Source organism: Sphaeramia orbicularis, chromosome 17 (assembly GCF_902148855.1).
Source record: "Sphaeramia orbicularis chromosome 17, fSphaOr1.1, whole genome shotgun sequence".
In the NCBI taxonomy this organism is placed as follows: domain Eukaryota; kingdom Metazoa; phylum Chordata; class Actinopteri; order Kurtiformes; family Apogonidae; genus Sphaeramia; species Sphaeramia orbicularis.
This window is the reverse complement of record NC_043973.1, coordinates 17,199,586-17,224,210: the sequence shown is the minus strand read 5'-3', so window position 1 is coordinate 17,224,210 and position 24,625 is coordinate 17,199,586. Positions and strand designations below refer to the sequence as shown.

At 37.8% G+C, this 24,625-nt stretch overlaps 1 protein-coding gene across 3 annotated transcripts in view; it reads left to right on the top strand.

The window, feature by feature from the left end:
- Positions 1 to 98: 98 nt before the first annotated feature.
- pkn2a (protein kinase N2a) overlaps positions 99 to 24,625 on the top strand; it is a 48,174-nt gene continuing 23,647 nt past the window's right edge. For 2 of the 3 annotated variants that reach the window (XM_030159654.1, XM_030159653.1), the window contains exons 1-4: positions 8,301 to 8,595; positions 10,958 to 11,122; positions 11,941 to 12,076; positions 21,067 to 21,221. In XM_030159654.1, the coding sequence (XP_030015514.1) occupies positions 8,533 to 8,595; positions 10,958 to 11,122; positions 11,941 to 12,076; positions 21,067 to 21,221 (519 nt within the window). In that variant the 5' untranslated portion in view covers positions 8,301 to 8,532. Of the gene's footprint in view, positions 373 to 8,300; positions 8,596 to 10,957; positions 11,123 to 11,940; positions 12,077 to 21,066; positions 21,222 to 24,625 lie in introns of those variants that run through there. The other variant, XM_030159655.1, reaches the window with a different exon arrangement.

Sequence of the window (24,625 nt, the reverse complement as noted above, 5' to 3'; positions counted from 1 at the left end):
TCTGCAGAGTGTCCGGGCAGAGTGGCCCATCGGCAGCAGGCTGGCTCCTCTGGGCGGGCGCCTCCGCTTTAACCACCGCCTCTTTCTCCAACTGCTCCGGGACAGATTCATGCCTCAGCTTTTTATTTATGAGCTCCGTTCCTCCCTCCGGACCCCTGTAGCACAGCCTGACCAACAAAAAGAAGAGTGAAGACGAAATGGGACGCACCGTGTACCCGAGATGACCGATGGTTTGGTTAAAATAATCCGTTCTTTTTGTCGCCAGAGAGGGAAACTTAAAACAAGGCTTGTTTTTGGAGTTCCACCTCCCCTCCTCTCCCCGTAGGATTTGATTCAAAGGCGAAAACCAAGATGGCCGCCGATTCCGTGCAGGTAGGAAAAGTTGACAACTGTTGCGAAAAGTGCGCAAAGTTACTCCAGAGTGTTAATTATAAGTTAGCAAACAGTATAATTCCATGAAATTTACTTCGCTGAGAGCCGATAATGCTGGTTTTTAAAAGAACTGGCTTTGTTAAATCCCAAAATGTTGGCTGGGAATTATCCATGGATTGAGGCCTGGGAAACAATTACCCAAACTAACTTATCCTGAAACATCAAGTTTTTAACCAGCGGTATTGTGCCAAAGTGTTTGTGTTACTTTAATACTATGCGAATTCACATGTATGCCTTGAGTGTAAAAATAATCCCTGTGCTTATATTTCAACTCAAATGATGGATATTTATCGATATGTATTTTAGCCAAACGCAAAGTTAACAATTTTAACGTTTGCCTCGCGTGCATGTGTTGCTTCATTTCCACCTTTAATAAGTTTGTGTTTTTTTTAGTTAATACACGTTTAACTTATGTTTCCCTCCGTTAACAGTAGTTGTTCTGTTTGTTGGGTTGGCATAAAGTTTTGTCAAACATGTTAGAGAGATCGGATGAACCTACAATATCACGAGAAACGCCATAAAACTTATAAAATGTAAATAACAATAAGTTTTTAATGACAAACTGTGAGTCATAGCAGTCATTGTGATTGTGTTTTCTCGTTTTTCTCTATGAAGTCATGACTCACTGATTAAAGTAGTTTCACTTGACTGACGTCAGCCCCTGAATAAATCTTTTTGACAGAAAAAAAAGTCCATGTGTTAGGAGTTCTTCAGGACTTTATCTAATCATGTTATTATGATTCACCGTGCGCTTCAGTACTGTCCCACAAAAGGCTGTAAAGTTGATAAAGATAGTTGTAGGCTACATCTCAGTTGCAAGTGCACATTCAGTGGGTTAAATAAGTGGGACACATAATACAGCTTTCGCATTAGTAATATGTTTTTTTTAAATAATATTTCCCAGTGTTTCCCAGGTTTCCGATGCAGTATCTCAAGTTTTTGCAACATGACCAAATCATAGGTCACTTCATATACTGATAAAGATAAATGAGACAGCACAACACGTTTTCTTAGAATTCAGTTAATCGTTTATGAAATGAGCACATGAAAAGGCTGGGTTCTTACATTTTTACTCAATAAATAAACAGTTCCTGCTTATAACTATTCAGTGAGATTTTATTTTTTAAAAAATGGCAGATTCTACTGTATCAGACTTTAGCGGTACAACTGCTTGAATTATAGCAGCAACCAAAATTAATACCCAGCCTGACATAAACATTGGTCTGTATAAACCCAAATGTAAGTGCACTGTTGCATAATTTGCAAACTAAGCCAGGTTTTTTGTTTTGTGTCAGACTTTTCATACTCAAAACATGTCCATGTGATATAACTAGCTCCTCTTTTTAGATACTAGGTTCTCGTTTTGTCAGAATAGCATGAAAAATTGTGCCTAAAGAGTAAATGTCAGAGACACAATGAAATATAAAGTAGTGTAACATGAAATAACACACCATAAATATCATAATATTGCACATCAATTCTGTTTATGGACCTAGTGCAAATCTTAAAATAGCTCATTATATATTGGATTTATTTTAACATCTTGACATGTATGTTAGACCCTGTATGATCAGCAGTAATCTTTAGATTGGGTTTACATATTGAATAGTCATGGTGTCACATATAGTCGAGTGATGACAAACCCTTTTTAGGATCAATTGCCCCTTTTTCCCCATGAGTCCTTGAGCACAAATGGGTAATAATCTACTCTATTTTGGATAACATTTTGCTAATATTTACATTTATAAATGAAGTATCAATGACAAGAAACTCATTTAAAGACTAGGCATAGGTGATTATATGTATATTTGGAATATGGGTGCAGAACAATATCTGGAAAGAGTATGTTTTTTCGAAATTGCTTATTGGTAAGAATTCAGAATTTTGATTACCTCATTTTTCTACACTACATATTTTCTTTCACAGAAACAATGTACCAGCCATGCATTTGGACAGTGGTTGTGCTCAAGGTAACTGAAATAATGTGTGGCTTAATCTGACTGATTTGATGCATTGTAAATAATCTTAATAGGACTTAACAAACGTCAAAAAGGCATCTAATTGTGGTGCAGGGATAGATAGACCAGGATCAACGTAAACATCCACCAGTACAGTAGTTTTTGTGTAGTAAAGCCAGATAATCTCTGCAGTGAAACAGGTGCTTCAGAGGTGGATTTTTGCACACATAATAAACCTTATGTCCGTCTGACTCTGGCCATTAAAAGTGACCTTAAGTGCAAGATATTAGCTGGAGTTTGACTTGGCATGGGATGTATGCGAGACTCGTGTGGAGGCTGCATTGGTAGGATATGTGTTTATTAGCCTGTGTTGCTATTTCTGGTCACAGCAGAGCACCCGGCTGTGGCCAGAGCTCTGCAGCAGCCAGCTGTGGGGTAAGACGGCCGGGTGTCAGGTTGTAGGCTGAGATAGGCCTCACGCTGAAATGGCAAGGGCTTGGCTTTTTAAGCTTGAGCCTGGTAGTGGCCACAACTTTTCCATTGTCCTATTGTCTGAATGGAGCGCTTGTTGTTGGACTTGGAGCTTTCAGGCTTAAACAGCAAGTTAACCTGCTTACACTTGAGGTTCAAACCTAATGTTTGCTTTTTACCTCACAGTTTCTTTTCACGTCACAGGCCTTAAAAGTGCTCTAACAAGTCATTCAAGTGCAAATAACAGTTTTTACGGCTCCTTTAGTTCTTATTCTCACTTTATTTTTTTGTTGTCTTTTCATTTTTTGTTAATTAATTAATTCATTTTTTAATTGAGTTTGCTAGTTTAGTTTTTTAATGCTTAATTTTAGTTTATTTCTTATTACTTTCAATGCTAGTTTTTTTTTTTTTGTAATATAGCAGTATTGAGAGCATTTCCAAATGGACTCTGGCACTTTCACTCTACTTTCACAACTGATGCCAGGCGTGGATATATTGATAACATAGATGTGTAGTGTGTGGACAGCTAGCAAAAAACTGGCTCAGCAAAAAGGAGAAAATAGATTTCATGTCTATTTTCATATATATTTTGAAGCTAGGTCTTCACCATCTTGACTTTTTGGAGTCAGAAACCAACTTATTTGGATGAAAAAGTGAAGCTGGATGAATGAAAAGTTTATTCATCTAAAGGATTCCTCTAAATATTTAACATAGCAAATTAGCAAGAAGTCAGTCCTATCTGTCAATCTGTCCTATTGGTGCTAAAATCTTAGAATGAATTAGACTGTTATGACTCACCTATGGGAGCAGCCCTTTTTGGAGCTAGTATTTAGCAGCTATTAGTGTTATTTCATTGTAAGATACCTTTACTTTAGCTTCACTTTCAATCTGTGGTTGTTGCCTCTTGGAATTGCACCAAAAAAACATACAACAAAACTTCTCATTCATAGGAGTCAGATACTGGTGTGTAGATGGCATGTAGCATGACTTTATTTACAACAGCACGTAAACATAGAGAGAATGTCATGAGAACTTCAATGTGTAATACGTAATATCATGGACAGCCTGTGTGACAGCCTGTAGTAATGTTGTGTGGTCTATTAAAACAGGCTGTAAAAGTTACAAATACAGTCTTTTCATATGCTGAGAGCCTCAAACACTTCACAGAGCAGCTAGCAGAGCCACACTGACAAGAACAAGTTCCCTCATCCATCATAAACTGTTTGCATTGTGGTATGAGTGGAAACAGTTGCTTACAATTCCTGCTTTGCTTGCCTTTGAACCTAATAAGTCTTGAGTTCCCGCTGTGGCGTCACTCCCTTGACTAGGCAATACATTCAAGCAGAAAAAATGATAAGGCCTATGCAGGTAAAAGAGCAACACAAGGAAGTATTGCCATTAAAGAGAAATGAGAGTTGAAACCAATCCTGTTACTGAGTGCCGGCCTCTTTCTTAGGTTTTTGTGTTTGATCTTGAATTAAAACACTCCTAGTGCGTCTAGCAGCTGATTTATTTCCATCTTATCTGATCGGCCTTTCATGGATTTCCTTGCATTGTTACACAGTAAAATGGGCTCTTTTGGGTGTCCACATGCTGTCCTAATGCCACATTGGACAAACACGGCCACAGTGCAAACATGTTTGCAGGGCACTGAGCTGAAGAAGAGTGGCTTTCCCCCTCCTCACCGTTCTTCCACCTCCAGGTCTATTGACCTCCATTTTACCTATGAGTCATCAAGGAGCCTCTGGACCAGGATATGTGCAAACTATAGTTTCCTCTGAAGGGAGCACCTATAGAGGAGAGTAGAGGAGTTCACAAAGACCTGGCAGGGATATGACTGAGGCCAGGGAATTCCCTTATGTTACTGAACACTGGCTGTGTAGATCACAGGATTTTTCTCTTTAGACATGCTTTTATTAGACTAGGAGTGAACCTCTATGGGTTTTTCAAAATCACTACAGAGTATTAGTTAATAAAGAGGCTGATAATCAATATTTGGAACCAGTATGCATTTACAGTAAAGGGAAAATCACACAAAAAACCCACAGTGTACCTCTGTTGAAATAATGGTTAATCAAATAAACTACAATTCAGTAGTATTTCAACAGTATTTATTGTCCATTTTTCCATTGAACTGGTTAGGTTATAAATACATACTGTTTGCTAATATCTTGCCATGTCCTCAGTAAGTTTGGTGTACATTTTAACTCTTTCTGGTGCTGTTGTCTAGTTTTTCCTGTGATTTGGTTACATACTGATTCTGTTGGGTTTCTGTAAATTGACTTAGAGTCTGGTTTTGACCAACTCTATATATAAAATGTCAAGAGATAACTTTTTTTGTGATCTGGCGCTATATAAATAAAATTTGATTGATTGAGTGATTTAATTGGTTTTCCCCTGTAAGTCGCTTTGGAAAAAAGCGTCTGCCAAATGCGTAAACATAAACATACCAAATCTCCACTGAGTACAGGATTTTGTCTTTTTTTTTCTACCCCGCTATTGTCATGCCTTTTGCATCCTTTCATTACAAGCTGTAGAAGATGACACAACCACTACAGTTTGCCCTTAAGGCCAAGAGAAAACCAGTATTTAAGAACATTGACTACAGATAATGGATTTACTAATATTGGTCCCTGCTGTATTTAAAAGCTAAATATCTAACCAATTGCATGCAATGTATTAAAAGTTTCTCACAAACATTAACTTTAATTCAAGGATGAACTGAAAAGGTTTTGCTTGCTAAAGACTTCCCAAACATGGTTTTGGCAATGACTGCCAGAAATTGAGAGTACTGCATCAACGGATTATTATAGCAAACACATTTGATTATAGGGGTGCACTGATACCAATACCGGTATCGGTTCGGTACTGAGCCCGTGTGTTAATACTCGTACTCGTAAAAGTGCTCCGATACAAACACACCAATACCACTTGACAGCAGCGTGATGTTCACCTCCTAGTGCAGCAGGTACGCGGCTGAGGAGTTATGTTAGCAATGTGGAGATTTTTCAAAATAAACGAAGGTGACAAAAGTAACTGACCGCAAGTTATGTTAAAGACACAGACAGTTACAGATGGAGCATATTGTCTGTCCTCTGTGTACATCCCATACATAATTCTGCCCGTTTTCCGGAAGCTAGCGGATGTGTACCCAGAGCCACAAAAAGATCATCATATTCTCTCATAAGGCTCTGTGTACCCAGACGGGGAAGTGGTACCACTGGGAACTGTGGAGGTAGCAGATCTTTTCAAAGAGCGACTGTGTGTGTTAGTGAAAAACTACAGACATATTTATGACAACTACCCTCATCAATATCAATATCACCATTAGGTATCCACATTAGTATTACCTCCTCTGTCATCGTCATGTTTGTTATTACTGACTTTCTTCTTCTCAAAAAACCTTACTCTTATTTGAGGTATTTGGCAAATATAGTTAATTAAGAGAGGCTTTCTCTGGTGGATTGATTGAGAAATGTTCATTCCAACAAATTAAATGACAGTAGCAGCTCTTTGTGACAGTCAGACTAATGACAACGACAATAAAGCACATTTTCAAAAGTAACTAAGAACTGTAATGGTATTATTAAGTACTCATATCAGTACTCAGTATCGGCAAGTAATCCAATGTATGTACTTGTACTCGGGCTGGGAAAAGGTGGTATCGGTGCATCCCTATTTGATTGTATGGATCCTTTTTTCAAAGAGGACACTGAATATTAATAAGCAAGGAAACTGATATTTGGAATTCATTTACACTTGCAATAATATTAGAATAATTACAAAAAAATTAATTTAGATGCTGTTAGGCTGAATATCAAAGTACAAATCAGTTTTCACATTGAATCTGAGTTTTTATTAATAACAAACAAATAAGATGTTCTCGTATTTCATCATTGATAGGCTGTTATTCGTGACATGTAACAAGTTGGAGTGTGGATTGAGACATTGTTTGAGATGATAGAAGTAGCACATTGTTAGCGTTGTTTATCAACAAACACTTTAAAAAATATCTGTACAAGAGTCTGACCGATTAATCGGGCTGATTATAGCGTATCACCAATTAATCAACATCGGCCAATATGTAGCCGATATATTAACTTTTTTTGCTGCACAGAGATTCTGTCGCTCACTGCTCCTGTGTATGTGTGTGCTGCCCAGAGAATAAGAGGAACTTTAAAGCGAGTTAGTTTCACTTTCACTCCTGCTTGGACAATGACGCTATCACCCCCCCACACACATAATCACGGAGCTACACCCCCACCCAGCGCGCTCTGACAAGGATGGACTACTTACCCCCCCCGCTCCGACCCCCCTCGCTCTGAGCCACTGTAAAAACATGTTTCTGTGCCATTCATTATTTCAGAGCACATTCAGCAATTTGCTACTGAAATGTCATATTTGTTTCCTTTCTAATATCAATTTTGATACCAGTATTGATGTGTTGCATGACTGCGGTACTCAAATAATCAGGTTACAACTCAAAATTGTACTTTGGTATCTCTAAATTACTCTGAATCAATCAATTAATACTGAATCGAATCGATATTGATTCGAATCGAATCGTGATTAATCGATTCAGAACCTTATGAATCGAAATCGAATTGATTATGGAAATTGACCATGATACCCAGCCCTATTTGTGAGTGAAAACATAATTGTGTGGTAAGTAATATTTTTTGCTCTAATTATTTTTATGATTGCAAAGTTTGCATTTGAAAGTTTTATAAATTATATTTACGAGATAAACAAAGATTTATGCAACTGTTTATCCACCTGTCCACAATTATCTAATATAAGATTATTATATCCTGTGTAGATTAGTGTTCTTATTTCATATATTGGCTAATATATCGGTTATCGGCAAATATCGGATATTGGCCGATATATTGGATATTGGCTTTTTTTAGCCCCCAGTATCGGCATCGGCCCCAAAAATCCCATATCGGTCAGGCTCTAATCTGTACTGCAGAGAGAGATGGCTGCCTCTGGATTCAGTACCATATATTTACAGTACTGTACTTGGTGAATATCGGACAAAGTATTGCGTAAGGTGAATATGTGATCTAATTGACTACATTATTAGAAGTAGTTCATGACTAGTGTGTGAGTTGCAGAGTTGAATACTTTATATTTATTTTTTCAGGAAGCACTCTTTATCTTGTGGAAAAGAAACTACCTAATTTTACACTTACGTAGTTTTACATGAACACTGCTTATCATGTTCTTGACTTTGCTGCAGTTGTTGGTTGTATTGTACACTCCGCGAGCCTCCCCTCTTCTACCACACAAGTTGCTTTCCAGGCTGGGGGGTTCACAATGGACAGCCAGTGTTGTGTTTTTAGCTTGGGTTAATTTTAGACACAGTCCTTTCCCTGGAGTGAGATTAGGTCCCATTCTGGGCTGCTCTGACCTCACAGAGTGAGAAGCTAAGAGGGATTTGGCCGTCGCTGCTCAGACGGTTTATCTTCTCTGTTGATGTCCATGGTCTGTGTGAGAAAGAACGTGCAAAATGAGAGAGCTGGAAAGAATTGGATACTAGAGGAGTGAATGACTGTGGATTTTTTCTTAACTATGGTGCTGCCTAAAGTTTGTGGCGAAGATATTGTTTTTATTAGACGACTGAACTCCATTGGGTTCACGAAATGACTCTTTGGCTGGTCAGCAGAACATGCAATTGCTGGTCTGTTCAAATGAACTAGAGATGGAGCTGGAAGAAGTTGATGATGTTACGGTAAGACAAAATATTTGTAAAATAAAAAGTTTTGTGGTTTATTTCACTGTTGCTTAAAGGGTCCTGTTTTTCAATGGGATCCCTGTTCTTCAAATGGAATGGTCAGTTGTTTCTGATGGTGGCACATATGGTAATCCCCCCCCCCCATGTGTCGTTAGTTGATGCAAATGAAATGAAAGTATCGGTTAAACCTGCCTGTATAAGTGTTTTAATGTGTCGTATTGGTAAACCTGTTTTTCATTGACTAATATGAATGAAAACGAGGCTGTTTAGCAGCTTTTTCAAGAAGAAGCCGTTAGTATTCCATTTAGTTTTATAAGAGAAATTTGTAAGAATAAAAGAGTTTAGCAGTTCCCAACATAGTTTTTTATTTGTTACAAAGTTAGGCGAATATTATTTTCAATATGTGACAGTTTGAAAATGACTAATCATAGTTTTCAGAAGCTTTTTGTTTTTTTTAAAGGCGTTTTGCTTTTGTAGTTTTTTTTTTTTTCCTTTTGGTTGTGTTTTATTGCTGATCTCTGTCATAAACATACATTATTTAAAAAAAATGTGTTGTTTAGGTACACTGATTATAAAATGAATCTCAACTCTTATTTGACTAATTTATTATTTTGGCCAACTTTCATATTCATAAATAAAAGCCAAGCTTCTTAGAATTGGCTTTGAGCATAAAACAATAGCTGTATCTCACATATTTAGATATACAAATATTTTTAAGCTCTACAAGATATATTTGTACATTTTAATTAATTTGTTAGTCCTGTTTCAGTATATGGATAAGTGAATGTTTATTTTATTGTCAACCATACTCAGATTATGGTCTGGTTGAATGAATGGACTGTGATTTACACACTGGGCACAGTTTCAGATGCCTTCAGAGGGCACGGTGTTCTGGTTTACCTTAACATTATCTTCAGTGATGTTTATTGATTTAGCTGGTTGAAATATACACATAACCATTTGTTTTAAACCATCAAGGTCACAGATATGAAATTCCAATGTGAATGCATAACTTTTTGAGCAATTATGAGTACTGAAGAGAGGAAATGCTCCATTTTCATTTTTAATCCATCATGTTTGATATTTAATCATTCAATAGTTGTCATTGTGGTGTTTTTTTTCTTGAAATTGTTGTGACAAATGCACAATTAATCAACCACATTGTTCAGCTGCATCTGTTAGAATGAAAAGATCTGTGTACTGTCTTATGAAATGAAGTAAACAGATTATTCACATTCCACAGACATATTCTGTGATCAGCTAGTGAAAAACCACTACTGTATTCATGATGACCTTTAAAGCTTTACCCATTCAGGAAGTGAGTCCTAATCCTTCTTTAGTGAAGGTGGCGGCTTTAAGGATGCGGGTCAATGGTGAGTGACAGCAGCAATGAAAACATCCATGTCCAGAGGCCTGTTCAAGTTCAAAACATGTCACTACTCCAAGTTCACCTGAGAGTGCACAGGTCATCCAACAAAAGATAAGCCTCTGAGATGGACAGTAAATATTCTCAAAGTAGTTCATTCATGTGTTCGTATGAATGTCCAAAAGTTAATTACCGTTGATCTCAAGATAATTAGATCTATAAATGCTTTCAATTATAATGAAAAACTTAAGTTACGTTTGGATGAACTGGTTGCGATTGTAAGGATTGACCTATATTTTTTCCAGGGCAGATAGGGATTATTAGTAATCAACAAGACTGATATCGAGGGCTCCAACTAATCATTATTTTCATTGTCAACAACGATTTTGATAAGCAAATAGTTTGATTCAAACTCTCTGACTACAGCCTCTTAGAACTGAATATTTTCTGTTTTCTTTCATTTTCTTTTACAGTAAAATACATATTTTTGTTTTGTGGACCAAACAAGATATTTTAGGATGCCATCTAGAACCTCAGGAAACACTTTTCACCATTTTCACACTTTTAATAAAATGAACAAGTGATCAGTTCATTTAGAAGAGAATCGACAGAAATTGGCAATAAAAACAACTGTTAGTCTCAGACCTAACTGTTCACTTACTACTGTCAGGAACAATACTGATCAGACATGAGAGTGCATGTGTTTTATGAGGCAGTAGCTTCAACTGTTTTGAAACCTTCCTAATCAGTGCAGTGCTTTTTGTTCTCTTCTGGACTGTTTATTTTGAGAAGTGCCGTCTGTAAAACACCACTCAACAAAATGCCAGTGTGCACTCACAGTCTATTTGTTGACAGAGTCACTGACCTCCTCCTCCTCTGCTCTTGTCCATTTTCCTTTTCATTCTCCTCTTCCTCCTCCTCACTCACTGACCTCTTCTAAATTACTTTGCACTTATTTCCTCTCTTCCCTCCTCTTTTTCTGTAATGCTGCAGGGGGATGCCAGGGGTCAGCTGGTGGCAGAGCGACTGGGTCTGGGACACAACCTGGACCTGTCGGACACCATGGTCCAACAGAAGCTGGACGAGATCAAAGAGCAGATCCGCCGTGAGATTCGCAAGGAGCTTAAGATAAAAGAAGGTGCAGAGAACCTGCGCAAGGTGAGTCCAGTGGTAGAATCCAAAATTTAGATGGAACATTTCAAACAGATGCAAAGATCGATAGGCCGTTGAGATGAAGCCAGCCTGATGGGTTATATTCTGATTCTATGATGATTCATATCATGCTCACAGATGCACAAACACACATCAACATATTGTTGCCATGGATATTCTTCACTGTGAGTGAAGAAAACATGTAGATCAACATTATTAGAGGTGACTTGCCAAGTGAAATGAAGGTTACACGTCTTTGTGGAAGTGGTGCCAGACTGCTAAACTGAGCTTTTCGTAATCGCTCATCTGCTGCTTCTATGGTGTTGACGTAACAGTGGCATGTTAGATAAAATGAGATTATTTACTACACTTCATTGTAAGTTGGATTTTACTTGCACAAATAGCTCTGTGCAGTAACCTGGGGAACTTTATTTTCAGATTTGTTTGAAAGAACATGGTCTCCTTTCTCAGTCTCATTATTTTATTATGAGCACAGAATTGAATTTCCATGAAATAGGTTATAAAACTTTTGTGTATGCTGTAAGTTAAAATATAACATTTCAGTTGGCAGGTCATATGTTTGTTAAAAAAACAAACTGGAATCAGGCAAGAAAAGTAAGAAATCTGCCATCTGTGCATCTATGGTTTCATATAATGCAGCCAGTAGGTTTTTTTTGTTAGATCTTCCCTGCCTGGTGTACACATAAGGCGCTTGTCTTTCCAATTTCATGCTGTTAGTAAAACAGGATTCACACATTTCACAGGCTGATAGTAAAGTGACTCTTCAGACCTTTGCCATTAACCACTTTTTTTCTGCCCCTCAGGTCACCACAGATAAGAAGAGCCTAGCTTATGTTGACAACATGCTGAAAAAATCCAACAAGAAGGTGGAGGAGCTTCACCAGGAGCTACAAGAGCTCAACGCTCACATTGTGGTCAAAGACCCAGAAGAACTCCTAGGTAACTATAGAGTACAACACTGCAGCTGCAGAGGACTTGCCAAACATTAACCTGGAAATGAAGTCAGTTGACATAAGCTTTGTGATGTGATCTAAATTCAAAGGGGGAAGTTAAGTTAACATGTTGAAACTCAAATAGTTTCTTGTTGTTGATACAAAACATGTAACACGTTATATTAAGACACATATTTGGTTTATTAGGATAATGGATTAGTGGCTCTTTACTCTTTTAGTTGTTCAACCTTAACTCGTCACTCCCTATAGTCACTCCCTTAATAGCAATTAAGTTCCTTATTTACCATTAATGAGCATTACATGGGAAAAGAGGGAAAACTCTTAATTTCCTAATAGTTGTAGCGTTGATGATGTAAGAGTATTCTGAACTGATGGACGTAATCTTAATGTTACACAATAGATCAGTGTTGTCTTGGCTAACATCAGATATTTGATGTTAACCAAGGACTGTCTGTTCAAAATCTAGAGTCAACTTAGAAGAATTACAAACCTGATCATGTGTATGTTACTTTGGAACAGTAACTTGCACTAGGCAAGCAAAGTAGCATCTAATTTTGGCTAAAGTCAGCTAAACAACGAGATAAGACTTGACACTGACTGATTAATATGCACACTCGCCATCAACTGGACAGGGGGTCTACTACAGGTGAACTAACGGTGAGTCATTTGACTGAAGTACCGGTGTTGTATTCAGCATAGTTGTGAACAGTGGCGCTGTTACGGAATATTTGATGCCTTGTTCAGAGAGAGACAGACCAGCGATTCTGCAAGCAGGTTCTGTTCACAGTGTTGTGTGAAAGCTTTCTTTGGTAGATTACCCTCTGTATTTTAATCTGTCAAAATGACGGACGGCCCTCAGAATTTTCCGTCATTTAAAAAAAAAAAAATCCATCAGTGACGGAATATTTTCGGGTAATGTGACCTCTGCTCTTAACACCAACCTTCATACTTTTGCGATACAGATTGAATTGCTTAAGTACTACTGAGTAAAAATGTCTGGTATTATTTGATACCTAAAGAGGAAATCTCATCAGTGTCAGTTTTATTAATTTATATGAACACATAAATTCAGGTGGTGGTAAATGGGTTTATTTCTTATATTGTCTAACTGCATTGAGTGGAAAAATTCAAAACCAAAAATATTAAAAAAGAAGATAGTTAGTTTAGGAACCATTATTGAAGCCAAGGTACTAGTGTCAGCCTCTATACCAGCCTTTAGTGTGCATCAGCCTTTAAATTTAGCTTGTTGAAACCTGCCCAAAGCCTGTAAAAAGCAACAGGTTAATGAAGAATATGTGTTCCTTTTTTAATATAAAGTGTTGCCACAAAACATTCCTGTGAATAGCTGAGGCAGTGTTGTGTCAGAACAGCACCTACAGTATACTGACTCACACAGAAACAGTGCATTCAGTCTTCGGAGGTGACTCATTCTCCAGAGGCTGACATTGTTGCATTCCACATTCCACCGACAGCTACAGTGAGCTGACGATTGTTCCCCTCCGAGGCTGTTGAAAGCCCGCTCCTGTGCATTTGTGGACAACAATGGAATTTAGGAAGAGTTGACTGCAATATTCAGCAGTGTACGTTCAGTATGCCGTAGTAGTTTTTGGTGGCGAATGGCCAGGGTGAATTCAGGAAGAGAAGGAATGGTATTTGTCCCTCAGTTGAGATGACATTAGGAAGTCGATGAGGAGGGATGTATGTGTTGGGGGAGGGAAGGGAGGTTTGTCTTAGTAAATGGTTATCTTAAGTGGGAACAAATTTAGCCTGACTCATTGACCCTCTATCTGATGAACGAGGGCCTTCTTTTAGGTGACGTGACGCCACTGGAATGTCGCTGTCCATCGCAAAGTGATGGAGAGGGATGAACACAGCTCCGCTAACAGCACAATCATGAGACAGCTTCCTGAACCATGTTCAGCTCTTGAATCCGCAAGAGACAGCACTTGTTTCCTGAATTAGTAGGAAGGAGTTGCTCTGCCTCTGCAAGCAGCCAGAATGTTATTTGTTCCAGTAAAAGGTTGAGGGGGCTCTGGTTATTCTCTGCTGCTCAGTCGAGGCCAGAAATGGGCCGAGTCACTCTGTCGACACTGTCTGGGAGTAGCAGCAGCTCTGAGGAAGGGTCAGGTCCCACTGTCACTCATGATCTCATTCATACAGGGATGTGCCCTGAATTGAGTCCTATGCAGAGGTGGAAGAAGTATTCACAGTATTAAGTATAGGTTTGCTTAAGTAATGTAAGCAAAAGGCTATGAAAGTAGTCATTGTGCGGTGACATGGTCCCTGTCAATCCGTGAATGTGAGAGGTTTTTGGGTTAATGTTACTGTTCCATTTTATTGCTATAGATGTTTAACGTTGAGCACTTTTGAGCTACTTATATACTGTTGGCTAGTTTGATATACAGCAGAGTATTCTATTTTATAAAATCTTGATGTGTTTTTTTGTCGCTGTCCTGTGAGAACCACACATCTCTGAAGATCCAACAGAAAAATGGGCCACTCATTTGTGACAGGGCTGCAACTAGTGATTATTTTTATTCTTGATTAATTGATTGAGTTTTTGGGTCAATAAACTGGTGAAAACATGTTTCCTGAAGACTCAGATTTTCTGTTTGATCTACAAACCAAAGTAATGGAGAAACTGCTGTAAAGCAGTAAAGAAACTAGAAAATTTAAATTTCCTTCTTTAATTTAAATTTAAGAAGGAGTCTGAACATTGTGATTTTTCTTTAAAAAAACATTTTCAAAGTAATTAACAGGTAATGATTGATTAATCAACTAATTGTAGCTCCTGTAGTGTTTTTTTTTTTTTTTTTTTGTTTGTTTGTTTGGTTTGTTTTTTTAAGCTAACCGAGTGTTTTGTAAATGGTTTATTTGCTTAAAGCTCCAGGAGCCAACGTTTTGTGGAAAAGACACAAGAAATTGAATACACACCTTCCTTTTTTCTTCTCAGTCCAAATCAAAAGAATAATATAATTGTCATGCTTCATGCTGTTGTGGAAAAGTCAAGCTACTTTTCCAAGCTTTTACATTGAGACATGGAGTAGAGCAGTAGATCAATGACATACTTAACCCCCCCTACCTGTCTGAAAGCACCTGTGATTAGACAAACTTGTGTCACGCAGTTGTTTTTCAACAGCCTATAAACACAGGCATGCAGTAGACACAGAGGTGCCATGTCCTCTCATACCATCGGAATACTAAAACTTCGTTTTTTTAGTGTCATTAGGCAACAAAAACCACAATCATCATGCACTGCGGCTTTAAGAACAAGACCTCAGTCCATACAGGAACACATCATCTTTCAGAAACCTTGAAAATCAACACATTTGGTGATGGGTGGTTTTCACTAGATAGAAGGGGGATGAAAAGCTTTAAGTGAAAAGTAACAACATTTGTCGGATGTGTAGTAGAACGTAGTGTAGTGGAAGTATTTGCCGCAATAAATGATAATACTCTAATGCAGGAGTAAAAGTAAATACTTTCCTCCATTGCTCATATTGCATCTCATCAAATGACAGACACCCAGCCCAGTTTTATTACCAGTTCGCCCAGTCATGATGTAATTGTTCTCCAGTATTCTGAGTTCATTTCTCATCAGATGTAGATGGGGTTAATGCGAGGGAGGGTTCCCCTTGTAAGCCATCCAGCGGTGACATCAGCCCCACAGCTATTCAGTAGCTCAGTATCTTGTCATCCAACCCAGCGTGGGCTGAACTGTGTCGAGGAGAACGGGTGGGGGGGTCCTTGGATTCTTGGCTCGATTGTGACCTCACCCGCCCACACAGAAAGGAAAGCCCCCTACAGTACATACACAGCACTTTTGCACACGTTTCTAAGCAGGTTTATGGTATGTTAACATTATAAGGTGATCAAAATCTCTTTGGTCACATCATATAAGATATTGTTAAACATCACGGTAGAGTAGATCTATGAAAACCAATGGTCACAAGAAGATTAATCATTATCTTGTCTATCTGATGTCAAGTACAGACAGACTGAATGATGGCACAAGCACCACATTCTTGAACATTTCTTTCACTGTCCAGGAGAAACTTGAGTGTCATCACTGGGACACTATATAGAATGTTACAACCACAAAATGTGAATATTTATCAGATTTCCCCCCACCCACTGTTAAAATCTCAACTTGCTCTTCTACAGGTGCATGACTTAGATGAAGACTCTTAACCTCCTCCACTGATTTTTAACTGAATCCACAGCAGTGATGCTCTCTCCATTTATTAAGGGTCATTAGACAGATCATTGAAACTTTCAGTTCAAAGAGTCACATGCTTTCTTTTTGCCCATATCCCGCAGGTGTTCAGAGGAGTCATTAGACACTGTTTTGATGAAACTAACAGAGTGAATGAATCACAGACCCGCCTGCTGGTTATTGTTATCTGTGTTTGGCAGCAACTCAAGCAATCACTGATTTTCCTCATATTATTTTTTTAGGTGTGTTGACTACACAAACACAAATAATATTTGTGTAGTCAACACAGTGATGGTGAAATCAGAAATTTTAAAAAATGACATCATAGAATGATTTAATGAAGGGGTGTGAAACTGAGAATCAATCAGTGAAACATAACCAAAATGCGTTAAATGTGTTCCAAGTCAGTGCATCTACTTAGTTTAATGGTTAATGGTCCTTCTATTACCTGTGGCGTAGTTCTGATGGCATTAGAAAACAACACACGTCTTCAACTACAAAGGCTCCTATAATTTAGTTTTTAGGAGCTGTTGGGATTTTTTTCATTTAAATGGCAGCAATAAATATAAAAAATTTTCCATGTTATTAATATGCAGATTTAATGGTAGCACTTGGTTACTCAGTTACGGAATGTCTTATGTTTTGTTGTCATGTTACACGTTTAAGACTGAATTGATACACAATTGGTGACGTCGGTCTGAAATTCAAAGAGTGAGTCATGTTATATCAGTATTGGCACATGATAGTGATTAAGGCTTCTACAGATAATGTGATGTCAGCAGTCTTATATGTTTATCAGCAGCCGCATTTCATCAACTCAGGTAGAACACATGCAGACCATCGATAGTCAAATGTACTTTGTCAGGCTATGACACAAGTGAAAATAAAAGTATTAAACATTATCACCTCAGGTTGTCAGCCTGCACCACATCAGACAAAGGAAAGGAGAATGCCAGCCTGGTAGTGATTTGGAAAAAGGGGGTGAAATAAGATGACAATTTTACAAAGAAAGCTTGAGGTTAGTAGCTTTTACTACATAAACATACCTGTTGCATTTATCAATGTGAAACTCCATAGTGCTTTCAAATTTCACACTGCTTAAACTAAATTTCTCACACCATAAGGAATCTTTGTCACTAAACCACATCAACGTCCATCTTTAACCCTCTGTAATTATGCAACACTGAACCATGACCAAAGATAGGACTGCATTTGGTCAGACTGCATCTGAAATAACACACAATCACACAGTGTATAGCCTACTAGGCATTATATTGGTCCCCATTTCACACTGTTCTTAATTGTCCAAGTTGCAGTTGATTTAATAAAACACAAAAAGTTTTATCCTCAAACCCCAAACAAAAAAGGAACAAAAATAAGATATGAACCGATCCATGGGTCAAACATCAGAGTCTGAGCCAAACAGTGTATTTTGAGAATCATTACATTCCTTCCTTACTGTTATGTCATCTGGCTTGGGGACCGAAAAAAAGCTTAGAGTGCATGTAGGAGACTTCATCTTTCTGAGTGGATTTCCTCTTGACAATGTAGTGGTTGAGACTGAACTGGCAAGTCAAGTCAGGAGAAGTCGGGCAGGTTTTTTTGCCCACCTCACCTGTTTTTTGTATGTGTGAGAATGTTTTGCACTTTGTTCAGGCCTGGGGAGGGGTTTTCTCTGCACCTTTCGAGTCCAGACACGACAAAAAAAAAAACACAACAAAACAGTGAGCTCATCCCTCAAGACTTTTGGTCCATCTCAGGTGCCAGAAGATATTGTTTTTGTTTTCACTTTTTGTGATTCGCCCATAAATACATAATGGATCCAAAAGCTCACACACATCTGGGTCAAGTTGACCAAACTAAAAAAGACACGGCAGCAGTAGAACCAAAATCAAGTCGATATACCAGCTGTCATATGCTTACCCAACTTTTGCATCGACCGTAATGTCAATATAGTATTGGTAGTTGTCTGCAAGTCCACACTTGTTTTTTTCTGTTTTCCGTTGCTCAGAATAGAGATGGCCGCAGGGTTTCCCTCTGCTGTAATAGTTGGAACTGACTTCTTTAGAGAACAAAAGAGACCAAAGAAAAAAAAACCCTGAATTAGTCATGTCTTTTGATAAACTCTAAATAGACTGCCTTAATATAGATGTATGGGCTCTTCACCTTGTCCTGTGGAGATTAATACTCAAATACTCGTATTCTACTATTGATTCTTGTATTTTAAAAAATCAATATCTGTACTCAGTAATTTTGGGGTAAATGTATTTTATTAGGCACAAGGGACCCAGTAGAAAGTGAAAAGCTTTTACAAGGATCTGTTTCTAAAGTCGTCTGCATTTGGCTTCAGTTTGTGTTGATGTTGTTCATGACTTTTCTACTTTCTTCAAACTTTTAACTAAAATATTAACCCATAAATGTACCACATAGCAAAATGATGATGAGAGCTGGAATGGCTGGCTTCAGTTTGGAGTGAGGTTAATCAATTCAGTCAAATATTTCTCATTTGGTGTATTATTTTAAAACCCATGATACTGAAATTGGTTGTTTAATTATTCATTTTTGGTTTATTTAATAGGGATGGATATAATATACACTGTGTGCTCAATTATTAGGCAAATGTGTATTTTGACCATATCATCATATTTATGCAAGTTTTCCAACTCCAAACTATACTAATTAAATTTCTTGTTAGAATTAGTCATTCTCAGGTGATATATATTTGTATAAAAGGAGAGAGTATGGCCTAAAATGTTAACATTCTATATTAAGGTGTGCAGAATTATTAGGTAGCTTCTTTACTTAAGGTAAAATGGATCAAAAAAAGGGATTTAACTAACAGTGAAAAGTCAAAAATTGTAAAATTCCCTTCAGACAGATTAAACGATCTTGAAACAGCTTAATTGTCGAAGCATGACCACAAGATTATCGCATGTTTTACAGCAAATAGTCAACAAGGTCACAAAATACGCAGAGAGAAGAAAACACACAAATTAACAGTAAGAGATTAAAAAAGAATCAAGAGGGAAACTACCAGGAACACATTGACCTGAGAGCCACTATGTTCCAGACCAAAAAACCAACCTGGAGTATCCAGAAGTAGAGGATGTTCAGGTGTCAGAGACAAGGTCAGGGTGACAGAGGCTGGAAGACGACCACCACAGAATGAGATGCATAAGATGAAACATCAGGACTGGGCCAAGAACAATCTGAAGACATATTTTTATAGGTTTTTTTGGACAAATGAGGTTAGAATTACTGTTGATGGACCAGACAGTTGGACCCACGGCTGCATCAGAAGTATCACAGAACTCCACTTCCACTCAGACGCCAAGGTGGAGGTGGGTTTCTGGTATGGGTACTCCACTACGTGTCTAACCAGTAAAGTCTTTAAAGAAGGAAGAATAATGACATGGCTGCCTTCCTTACCTGACCTAAACTCTACTGAGAACTTGTCCTTCCTTCTTAAACAGGAGTTTTATGATTAAGAAGAACAGTCCACTTCTCTGAACAGTGTCTGAGAGAATGTGGTTGTTGCACAAAAAGTTGATTGTCAACAAGTCCAGAAACTGACGGACTCGGTGAATGGAAGACCTGTGACTGTTATTGAAAGGAAGGCTGGCTATATTGGTCAGAGATTTTTTATTTTTTTTTTGTAAATTTTGAGTTTGTTCATTATTTTCACTTTAACAGATGAAAATAAGTAAGATGGGAAAATATTCATTTTTCTTTTAGTTGCCTAATAATTCTGCACACTGATATTTGCCATATAATTGTGCGCACTGGGAGATTCTCTTAAAAAAGACAAAACCTCACTTTTACTTTCTTTGATATTTAGGTTTGAACTTTATGAACATTTTGGATTTAGAGAGAGTCCTAAGAGAAGGTTCGTAAATAATAAAAGTGAAATACAACTTGTCTAATAATTGTGCACACAGTGTATATGAGCAAACTGAAAAGGGTTACCTAATGTTGGTGTTTTAGCATTTATAGTGAATATCTCTCCCTTTTATGAGACTTAAGAGTTGAATACATGAAAATAAATCAAACTGACTGTAGTAGGTCATGTGAAAATACAAAATTTGTGGACATTACATAAAAAGAAAAAGAAGTCTTGAGTATAGATATGATGCTTAATTGACTAGGAGATGAGCCAATACAAATATATTCATTTTACACTGACGCCTCTGCTTGGGTTTTATTTGGTATCAGATTGGAGATCAAACTGGTAGTAAATTAATAGTCCTGTTCTCTAGGTTCTCTTTAATTATTTTTAATGTGGTCATTCAGTTTTTTCATTATGGGGTACAAAAAGCTGTTAAGACACATTAAATGCAGCTGCAGTCTGGCAGTGCGCAGTTTCACATTCTTTCAGACTCTTGATACAAATCCTGTTGGTGTTGACGTGTCCAGTTCCTCCTGTGCCGATTGAGTGGGAGAAAATGAGTCAAACTGAGTCCAGTGGTAACAAACCTTATTAAAATATAAACACTGGAGCTTTCTGGGCACGTCATCTAACTCCTGAAGTTATTACCTGACGTGTTTTTGTAAGCAAAGTTATTGGTCATTTTGCTGAGCGGCAGAAGTGTTTAGCTCACTTCATGTGGCAGGCAGCCAGAAATAGCACATGCATGTTAGTTACTATTTAGAGTCAGTGTATATTTGTGACAAACTCCAGCAGCACTTGCAGAGTCGTGCAGCAGTTGTTATTTCCAAAGGTCATAAGGTGCTAACTTATCCTTTTTTTGTCTTTTACCCAGAATGCCCTATGACCCCAGATACACCCAACAGCGAGGCCAGGATATGCACCAGCAGCAGCCGCCTTGCCGCCCTGAAAAGACAGAATGACATCGAGCTCAAAGTCAAACAGGGTGCAGAGAACATGATTCAGATGTACTCTAACGGCTCCTCAAAGGTACGAAGCAGCAGAGTGGGGGAGGGTTCACCTGACAGTCAGGTTTGAGCTGGTTCATGTCACACTGCCAAGTGTGGAAAATCAGACTGTGTTTCATACAGTCAGGGTGTCTGCAAGTCCTCAAGACATCGAAGGATGGCTCAAAGTCAGTTTTATAAGCCATTAAATAGTCTTAAATCTGAATATGTTACATTTGAACCACCACAGACTTTATATATATATATATATATATATATATATATATATATATATATATATATATATTTTAATCTATTAATGATTTAATTTCTTTGTCAAAATCAGTGAAGTTTTTCTGCATTGAAATAGTTGGGAATTATAAAAAAATATTCCATATTTACACCTTGTTTTCAATATAGCTCCTGAGCAATACTTTTACAAGAAATATAAGAAAAGGGAAGTGTCACATAATGTTACAGGTTTCACACAAATCCTCAAGGTGAGAAAACTTCAACTGAACAACTTATTACCTACTAAAGTGATGACTGTCAACCAGCAATTCTTAAAAACCTTGAAAAACACTGAAATAATCTAAATAAAAGACCTAGATAGGTGTCAAAATACCTCAATTCAGTGTTTTAAAAAGGCTAAGACATTTGAAGACATTTATTTTCTAAATGTTTTATAGATTACCTCTCAGGTTGATGTCTCACAGATCAGGTTGGAGGAACTAACACGCAAATGGTTAAAGCATTTTGTTTTGTCTTGCAGTAAGCCTGAATAAATTGTTCAGTTACTTATTCAGTTTTCATCATTAGCTGGGTTTCCATGACAGTTTTCTACAAAATAACACCAATATTTCTACAATTTCGACAAAGTACTTGTAGGTGTTTCCACTGAAGAGTGTTTGGCTTCTGATGCATGATTCTAGTCCTGTCTCACAACGTCGTAATTCTCATAAAATACTGTATAGTTCTTGCAAGACGCTCATTTAAGGCAGATGGATGCACTGAGTTTCATGCCAAACCTCCACAGTGTTGGTACTGTGGTGTCGGTTCATCTACTGCTATTGCAGTGACTGCCTTAAACAAAGGAAGAAGGGAACATGTGATTGTCCTAAGGCAAAGTCCTTATTTATGGGAGTGACCACGCAGAATGGATTTCTGGAAGAGAATTGTACATCATAAATTCACCAACGAGTTGTGGATCCAGAATTTCTGAATGACCCAGGTAACTTTTCATGAACTGTGTGATGTTATTGAACCTCTCATGGCACCAGACCTGTCTTGGCCTCAGGAAGCAGTTCCTACACAGAAGCGAGTGGCTATTGCTCGATACAAACTAGAACATGTTCTGAGTACAGGGTCATAGGTGAGACGTTTGGCCTGAGCATAACCACTGTGCACAGGTGTGTAAAAATGTGCAAAATGTGTTTCCATTACACTTTTACGCTTTTTTGCAATCTTTGACAGTTTTTGTGACATTGTGGTGTTTCCATTACCAGTTTTCTGTTGTGCAGTTTACATTTTGCACATTTCTGAGGATAATGGAAACCCAGCTAGTGTTAAGTATTAAAGGCTTAAACTTTCCATAAGAGGTATGAACCCTAAGATGGGGTTAACAGACCACATCTTTTTTGTTTATTCATGACATTATTACAGTTGTTGTAATGGGTCTCTGCAGTCCTAGTTGAGTCACAGAAGCAGCGTATTATTTTTAGTCACTGCTGTCGGATGTTATTCACCTTTGACATTCTAATTCGGTTAAATTAATGTTACTCGACACAGGAGCTACATCATGTATTTTAATCCCTCAAAGATCAGCTCACTTTACACAGCATAAAACTCTCCCACAGCACTTTCTCTATCTGAATCTAATCAGTTGACCTCCACCACTCAGTTTGTTATTAACATGTCGCTGAATTTGGACAAAGTATTTCTTTTTATCTCTTTCAAGGCTGGCTTTCTTTTAATGTTTGTGTGTACATTGTCTTTATCCAAACTCCACTAAGGACAGATTTTTGTTCTTCTGATATCACTATTATATATTTGACAATGCAACCTTAGGTCAGTGCCCAAATAGTTCCATCAGAACCAGAATGAATGACTTTTTATTTATCACTAAGTAACTAAACAGTGCTGTGAACTAAAATTACAGTCAAATATTTAGTATTCAGTTATGGACTTGATTTGTAGATGCATCTTTTTGGTTTCAAGACGTGATTCCATGTGATGGATGAAATCTGATCAGATTACTTGGGCTATAAGGCGCTGAGTCTTAAAGGTAAAACTTAAGACTTCCTTCCCCTGTGCAGATGGTAGGATGACACATGGCTGGTTTTCTTTTACTGCTGCTTCACTGTAGGGGAGGAGGAAACATGAGAAGACGCTGAGACATACTGTGTGTCATATGCAGTGCTGTTTGTTCACTAAGCTCTACAGTTGTTGTGGCTCCTTTAACTCTTGGAGTGAGAAACAAACTATAATTTAGCTGGGAGGTGTGTGTTAAGTCACAGGGCTGATAATAACAGCTGGAGCTCCCAGTCCCTGGTGCTCATTACGGCTCTTGTTTCGGTCAGTAGTAATCAAAGCCACTTTGTAGTAGATGATTTAATAGCCTGGAGTTTGAGAAATATAACTCTGCTTCAGGAACGACGTCATATGCTCTGTGTGACTTGTTTCTCCTTATATACACAACAGTTTAAGATGGCATGATTAATTTAATCACATTGGTGGTCAGTGCAATGATATAACTGTAAAATACTGCAGTTTAATCGCATAAGTAATCATGCATGTGTGACTATTTGACTCAACACTTTTCTATTTTTATAGCTAGTTCAAGTTTGTATGTTTGAGTTGGAAATAAGTATTGTTAATGTGACAAAACGATAACACATTAGGTTCATATTATTTATTATATGAGCCTCTAAATGCTTAACTAAAAACTTTTTTTAATTTAAAAACTATTAACTTTGGTGTTCTACAGAGAACTTTACAAACCTGACAAAAATTTGATTGAAAAATGAAGTAAAAGCTGAGGGACATGAGGATCAGAGGGTTTGTGTTCAGGTTTAGGTGTCTATTGGGACTTAAAACCTCCATGTGACTCTCGCTGCTTATGTGACCAGGGGAGGTCTGTGTGTTTTGTAAATGACCTCTCCTGGCCAGACAGACAGACAGACACAGACAGAGGCACCTTCCAGTTGGAAATAGTCCTGTCCTGATGTCAGAAAGGAAATGCCTGTTGGACAGAGGTCTTTCCTGCGTGAGTTGTCGTCAACAACCAGGATTCAGACATCAGAGGAATTCTGGGTGGAGTTTGCTTATACTGCTCTATGTGTGAATGTGTGTGTGAGGGTCAGCAATTACAACACACAATGAGATTTTTGGTGAATAAGATTTTCCATGCGGGCACTTGTTCTTTGGCTCCAATTAAGGTCATAAGTC